The following is a 7808-nucleotide window of genomic DNA, read 5'->3' as shown; positions in this document are numbered from 1 at the left end:
TCTGGTTTGTAATGTGTGATTTTTTTCCTTTTTGATTGGGCACTGTTGAATATAATTGCTCTCTTCCTTCCCTCCTACTCCCTCATTCATCCAGCCCTTAGCTCCCTTAAGTCGAACACTTTCCAGTACTCTTACAAGTTTAAACACTGCATTTATTTAAAAAAAGAATTAAATCTTATTGCTTAGACTTTTTATTAGCTAAATGAAGAGGCTCATACAGGTAGGGTACTTGTCGAAGCGGAATACTTTACTTCATCTCGCAGTGCTAATCCTGTGAAGTTGTCCCTTCTAGCTGCATATTCCCCAACATTGGCCAGCCCTGGCACCACACAGCAGCTCAGAGCACTGCGGTAGATGCTCATGTCATGAGCATCATACCACTCATCGGTCTTTTCATCATAGCATTCAACGTTAAAGGTGGTAGTAAAGCCATTGAAGCCGCCTACCACAAATAAGAGGTCGTCCACCACCTCGATGCCAAAATTGCTACGAGGATTAAACATAGTGGGGATCGTGCGCCAAGTGTTAGCCACTGGACTGTAGGCTTCTGCACTCCTAAGTCGATTAGCTCCATCAAAGCCGCCTACCTGTCAAGGGTAAAAGAAACACGGTTGGTTATTAACCATTGCTTTTGCTTACTAAGGAAGCAGTAGTTGTGAAGGATTCAATGATCTCACATCTCCCTCTTCCCATCTTCCTTGAAAAAAAAGATTTTCAAATGCCTACTAGTGGTAGGATGAACCTATGTGCTAATAGGAAATCAAGGGGGTATTGTTTGTGTTATTAGATAAACTTACTGCATATACATGTTCTCCATAAGCAATTACACCTATTCCACTCCTCCTGCTTCTCATGGGTGCAATGACTGTCCACTGATTACTCTCAGTGTTGTACACTTCTGCTGTAAACAGGCATTCATTTCCATTAAACCCACCACATATGTAGACCTGTGTGAAGAGAATTCAAAGAGTATTTAAAACTGTTAACCTTGGGGGAGTTGAAAGGATATGCATGTGGTGGAGGGACACTTTTCTTTAGTGCCATCCTGTACAATCTGAATTTCTTTTTTCCATGTGTGCATGCATTGCCTTTTAATAAGTAAAACAAGATAGTGATAAATGCCTGCCTAGTCATTTGAGGAAGGAGCTAGTACTTAATGCAAAGTAGTACTGCCCCCCGCCCCAAAAAAAGGAAGAACAGCATCATTTCTGGTTTGCTCTTTGCCTCCAATCTTCCCCTCCCAACCTGGTTCTTTACCTTTCCATAGAGTGTCGTGGCACTTGCGTCACTCCTCTGTTCGTGCATGGGGGCAATGAGTGTCCACTGATTGGTCTCTGGCTCATAACGTTCAGCAGTGTTGAGACGCACATAGCCATCAAATCCTCCCATGGCATAAATAAAATTGCTGAGGACCGTTACACTGACATAGCAACGTCTAGAGTGCATTGGGGCCACCTGGTGCCAAGTTTTCTTGACTGGGTCAAAACGCTTAACACTATTAAAGTAGTCTACACTATCGAACCCCCCAATGATATAAACGTAGCCTTTCAAATAGGCTGCCCCGTGGTAGGCACGGGGACTCTCTTCCTCACAAGTGACGTTCACCCATCTATCTGCCCGAGCATCATATGCCTCAATGGCATTGGTGGGGCTCCCACCACTCCAGCCACCAATTGCAAATAGGATGGCATAGGGCAGGCGGGGCCTGGTGAGTGGGTTGGTGAAGTCGGAATTAGAGGGTCCATTCATGTTTAGGTCATACATGGCCTTTAGGGCATTAATGATGACTGGCTTGCATTCCTCACTGTCTTTCACGTAATCATTCATCTTAACATTGTTCATGAAGTACTCAGCATGCATTAGGGCCAGGCGAACCTAAGAAAGAAATACAGAAAAGTCATTCATATGAAGTGAGCATGCCTGGGTAAGTCCTATCCCCAGTCTGCCTTTGAATTGCTTTAGGGTTTTATTTTGTTTTTTGTGTGTTGTGTTTTTTTCTGTGTTTTTTTAAATTTTTAACTTACTTTAAATATTTATTTGGGGAGGTGATATATATTTCGATGCCAAAGATGAGCTAGAAGGCACCTCAAGTGATCACAGAGGTAGCTCACTCCTCTGGTACTGGTCAGGACCAGAAAAGGCTATGGTACCTGTTCAGTAATTGAATGTCTATGTAAAAATACACAAATTAGGAGTGGGTGTAGTTCAGTGGTTGAGTGCTTGCTTCCATGTATGAGGTCCCAGGTTCAATCCCTGGTACCTCCTAAAAAACAAAAAACAGTAATTAGCACAACTGACTATAATCATGTGCTAAACTCATGGTTCGGTTCTGAGCATTTTTCTAGTCCAAGTTCCTTGGGTTTGGAAATCACAGAATGAAAAAAACATGAAAAGAAGACCCAGCAGAATTCTTAGGAAGAACTTGCCCTCTCCTTCCCTCACTATTGGACAGAATCTGGGTCAAAGAATATAAATGGGAGATAAGGAGCTGACAGTGCCAGGGGAAAAGTGAATTACAACATTGCAAAAAGTAGTAGGAGATGCCTTCTACCTAAGTATGTGCCAATATAGCCCTGGAATCTGTCACACATCTGAATGTAGCCTTTAGGACACTCCCTCTGGGTTAAGTAAATCAAGAGTGAGCAATTAAGCTCACACACACAATGAAACTTGACCTTGGGGAGCAAAACTGAAATATGCTGCTTTCTATTTTGGGGGTCATGAGAAATCCACTTTAAAATGGCCTCGAATACAGCATCTTCCTGCTTGACGTTGAGCTCATCTTTCTCAATGATGTCCTTAAGTTCAGTGACCGATAACTCTAAAAACTCTGCTGAGACTTTCACCATCTCCTCGAAGTTGTGCAGTATGAACATGTAGGCTTTCTGCCGCAGCTCGGGGCAATAGTAGTAGTCTGTGAACTTGCAGATGCCAATACAATTATCCAGACACAGTTCCGACTTCAGGAACTCGCAGCAACCCCTGACGATACCCATGATGTTAAATTGGTCTGCAGCAGCCAGCAGCTTCTCCACATTGTCCGGTGTGATAGGGACAGTCCGGGTGTAGGCATATTCAATAATTAGCTTCATCATGTCAGGGGAAATGCCAGGGATGTTGTATACCTTCTTTTCAGTGTTGTTCCAACCACTTGTAAACAAAGCTCTTGAAAAAAGAAAGAAATTAGCAGCCACTGAAATAACATTTCTCTCCAGTTTACCATATTTTCCCCTACCTCCATAAACACCTTTTCTAGTTGAAAGGAGTCTGGACATTTTCAAAATCGTGCACAGAGAACATGTTGGAAACAAATTGGTAGAGGAAGGGAGGGCAGACTGTGCTCTATACAGTGAACAAGAAGAACATCTTTGAGAAGAACTTTGACTCTGGTCACTCTTACCTTATCCTCATGATAACTAGAACTTTTTCCCATTTAGTGGATGGAGAGATTGAGAGCTAGAGCTGGGAATAGGACTCCAGTTCTCTTCTTCTGTCCCAACCCATTGCCTACCAAATTTTACTTTGCTTAAGGAAATTTAACTTAAGCCCTGCACTTGTGTTATTCAACATGTCCTCAAAATATGATCACTTCTCACCTCTTCTACTGCTACCACCTTGGTCCAAACCACCACGATCTCTTGCTTAGATTATTTGGAGTAACCTCCTAACTGATCTCCATGCTTCTGCCTTTGACATATCCAGAGTTTGTAATCTTATCCCAGCAACCAGAGTGATCCTTATAAAAGGTTGTTACTCTTCCACATAAAACCTTCCACTGACTTCCCTTCTTATTCAGGGTAAAATTAAAAGTCCTTAGCAGGGGTCATAAAAGCCCTCTGTGGTTTGAACCACTACTAATACTCCTGTGACCACATTCCTTTCTCTTTCCCCTGACTCATTCTGCTCCAAACCTACTGGCCTCTTTGCTCTTCCTTGAATACTTCAGAGGTGCTTCCAATTTTGGTCCTTTGTACTTGCTGTTCCCTCTGCTTGGAATGTTCCCCAAGATCTCCGTATTTCTCACTCCCTGATCCCCTTGAAATCTTTGCCCAACTGTCACTTTATCAGTGAGAACTTCCCTGATAACTCTTTAAAAATCATCACCCACCACTCTTCATTTTCCTTCTTTTCTTTTTTCCCTACCACTGAAGATGATCGGACATATACTTTACTTATTTAATGCCCATTTGCCCTGTTACAATGCAAGCTTTATGAGAACAGGACTTTTATCTACTCATTGCTTTATTTTCAGTACCCAGAACAGTGCCTCTCACAAAATAGGCACTCAGTAAATACTGAATGAATAAATGAATACCACTCCACAACTATATATTGGGTTTCTAGTATGTCACCAGGCACTTTTCTAGGTACTGAACAAGGCAGTGTACAAGACAAAAATCCCTGCCCCAATATAGTTTGCTTCTTTTTCCTAAGTGCAGGGATCTGCAAACCTGAAACCAAATCCAGCCCACCTCTTGTTTTTGTACCTCCCACAAGCTAAGAATGGTTTTTACATTTTTAAATGGTTGAAAAAAAATCAAAAGAATATTTCATGACATGTAAATTTTATAAGAAATTCAAATTTCAGTGTCCATAAATAGTTTTATGGGAACACGGCCACACTTATTCATTTAGTGTTGTCTAGGCTGCTTTTACACTACAAAAGCAGCTGTGACAGAGACTGTATGGTCTGTAAAGCTTAGAATATTTACTCTCTGGCCATTATAAGGAATCTGCTCTAGAGTCTAGATGCATGAGAATTTTAGCAACATGTGGGACACATTTATGACATCTTCATTGGAAATTGATTACTCAAACATTTTCAGCTCATGAACAAAAACACTTCCACTTCCTGGGTTACAGTGATTTTGATCAAAATTCCATTTTTCAGAAAAACCAGGATGGAAGACTCACACTTTCTGATTTCAAGATTTTCTACAAAGCTATACAAATCAAAATAGTGTGGTACTGGCATAAGGATAGTCATGTAGACCATGGAATAGAATTGAGAGTTCAGAAATAACCCCACACAACTGCGTGTTGGTAAAGGTGCCACATTCACGCAATGGGGAAAGAAGTCTCTTCAACATATGGTGCTGGAAAAACTAGACATTCACATGCAAAAGACTGAAGTTGGACCCCTAACTCTCACTATATATAAAGTGGATTAATTACATAAATAAAAGAACTAAAACCATAAAACTCTTAGAAGAAAACATAGGGTAAATCACATGACCTTGTATCTGGCAATGGATTCTTAGAGCAACATGAGTCACAAAATTAAAAATAGATAAATTGTACTCCATCAAAATTAAAAGATTTTGTTATCAAGGGACGTTATTAAGAAAGTGAAGACAACTTACAGAATGGAAAAAAACAGTTGCAAATCATATATCTGATAAGAATTTAGTATCCAAAATATATAGAGTTTCTACAACTCAACAGCAAAAAGACAACCCAATTGAAAAATGGGCAAAGGACTTAAATAAACATTTCTCCAAAAAAGATACAAATTTACCAATAAGCACATGAAGAAAGTGCTCAACATTAACAATTAGGGAAATGCAAATAAAAGCCACAGTGAGATACCATTTCATACCCACTAGCATGGACATTATTTACAAACAAGCAAAAAACATGGAAAATAGCAAGTGTTGGTGAGGATGTAGAGAAATTGGAACTTTCATGCATTACTGAAGGGAATGTAAAATGATGAAGCTGCTGTGGAATAAAATTTGGTGGTTCCTCAAAAAGTGAAGCATAGAGTTATCTTGGTATCTAGCAATTCCCCTGCTAAGTATATACCCCAAAGAACTGAAAACAGAGACTCAGATATTTGCTTGCCAATGTTCATTGCAGCATTATTCACAATAGGCAAAACATGGAAATAAAACCAAAGTGTCCATTAACAGATGAATGGATAAACAAAATGTGGTATATCCATACAATGGAATATTAGCCATAAAAAGGGATGAAATGCTAATACATGCTACAAGATATATCTTGAAAATGTTATGCTAAATGAAATAAGCCAGACATAAAAGGATGAACACAGTATGATTCTGCTTATATAAGGTATCTAGAATAGGCAACCTCATAGACACAGAAAGTAGATTAGAGGTTACCAGAGGCTGAGGGAGAAGGAATGTGGAATTATTGCTTAATGGATACAGAGTTTGTTTGGGGTGATAAAAAAGTTTTGGTAATAGATGATGGTGATAGTAGCACAACATTGTAAATGTACTTAATGGCACTGAACTGTACTCTTAAAAATGGTTAAAATGGCAAATTTTATGGCATATATATGTATATGAATGCATCTATATGTTTACAATAAAAAATAAATTTTAAAAAATTCCCTTCTCCTTCTGATAAATATTTCCTTGTTACTTCCCCCTCATTCCCATTTATCAACCTGTCTGTAATAGTCTCTACCAAGATAGTGCATAAGGGGAGGCTGAAGTGGCATTTTGATCTGGGTTTCGGTAAGAAACCCAGTATAGATGTCCAGCCTTCCCAAAAGTGGAACATGTTTGGGTAAGAAAGGACTTGGCCCACAATAGTTGGTTGAAATCTAGTTGAGAATCAGAAGAGGCTCTGGCCCTACTTGTACCTCTTCAGAAGACAAAGGAGTTAGGCTGCAGGGGGCTAGAGCTTTGACAGTGTCCCTAAACTTAAGATGGTGGGTTGGGAAACAAAATGAATCAAAATGTCTCAAAATGAGCCCAATTCCCCCTTGGACTTAGTTCAGCAACCCTATTATACCTAAAGTAGGAACTGCAGCTACAGAGGATGTTCTTGTGGGCATTGAACTCAAAGCCATTGACCTTGATGACCACGTCGCAGAGCTTGCCCTCTAGCCTAAGCTCGTTGAAGATCTCACAGGTCATCGCACTCATCTTCCTCTCCATATGAGGCTGGTGGAAACGTGTGGAGGCCGCCGTGCTCTCCATCTCCATGGCACCCTGGGACCAGCGGAGAGAGGCTGCTCTCCAAGGGTGTCGGGGAGAGTTGTGGGGGGCCTCTTTAGCCAGCTGTCGCTCCTTTTCCCTACTACATCTTTCAAATAGGGCCCATCGGGCAGCCCAAGTTCCAGAATCCTGGGCCCGCAGTGAGATCACTCTCAGGATTGTGCTCTCAGGTTCTGGAACTCCCTCCTGTCCTTGCTCACCTTCCTTCTCCCCTCCCCCACCACAGCGTTCAGGCTGAAGACCACCTTACACCTCCTTCCATGTCCTTGGACCCTGAGCAGAACTGTGACCACCAACATCACATAGGAGTTTCTATCACTTCTAATTCCTGCTGCGCACTTCAGGCTGCATTCCATAGCCCTGTAGCATCCTTGAGGCTCCACACCGGAGGCTCCACACTTGGCTTCCCAGACACTGAGGCAGAAGGAAAAGTAACGATGACTAAGTTTCATTCTGGCCCATTTTGTCCTGGGTCCTCCTGCCTCCTGGGTATGTTAGTCACTCATTTTCTTCTCCCATGAATGGGCCTAGTTAAGGAACCACCATCTGGATATTTAACAATTCCCTCTTCATGGCTCTCTCACACCCCCTCCCATTCAGCTGTTTTCTTGGTCATGGAGCTTTTAATCTTGGAAAGGACCCCCTTGCCAGGGTTTCAGCTCCAGAAAGAGTGGCAGGAGCCCTTCCATTGTCCCAAGACAACCCAGTCCATCCACTTAGCCCCAACTCTTTGGAACCCTCACTCTCCTCAAAATATAACCCTCAACCGTTTTCTTCACCTAGCACACAGGCATGCCTCCTGAGGCCGCCTCCATCTCCTCCACCTTCCCAATTCCC

General features: G+C 41.7%; 1 protein-coding gene across 1 annotated transcript; it reads right to left on the bottom strand.

Annotated features, from left to right (window-relative positions):
• Window positions 1-131: 131 nt before the first annotated feature.
• On the bottom strand, window positions 132-7040 carry KLHL10 (kelch like family member 10). The gene is made up of 5 exons (XM_023582769.3): window positions 6766-7040; window positions 2676-3165; window positions 1258-1875; window positions 798-947; window positions 132-587 (listed from the first exon to the last, which is right to left on the bottom strand). The coding sequence occupies exons 1-5, from the start codon at window positions 6957-6959 to the stop codon at window positions 213-215; spliced, it is 1827 nt and encodes a 608-aa protein (XP_023438537.2). The 5' UTR covers window positions 6960-7040; the 3' UTR covers window positions 132-212.
• Between the last annotated feature and the right edge of the window lie 768 nt (window positions 7041-7808).

The sequence above is a fragment of the Dasypus novemcinctus genome, chromosome 21, assembly GCF_030445035.2.
Source record: "Dasypus novemcinctus isolate mDasNov1 chromosome 21, mDasNov1.1.hap2, whole genome shotgun sequence".
Taxonomy (NCBI): domain Eukaryota; kingdom Metazoa; phylum Chordata; class Mammalia; order Cingulata; family Dasypodidae; genus Dasypus; species Dasypus novemcinctus.
Note: the sequence above shows the minus strand (reverse complement) of the source record. Positions and strands in the feature narration are given on the sequence as shown.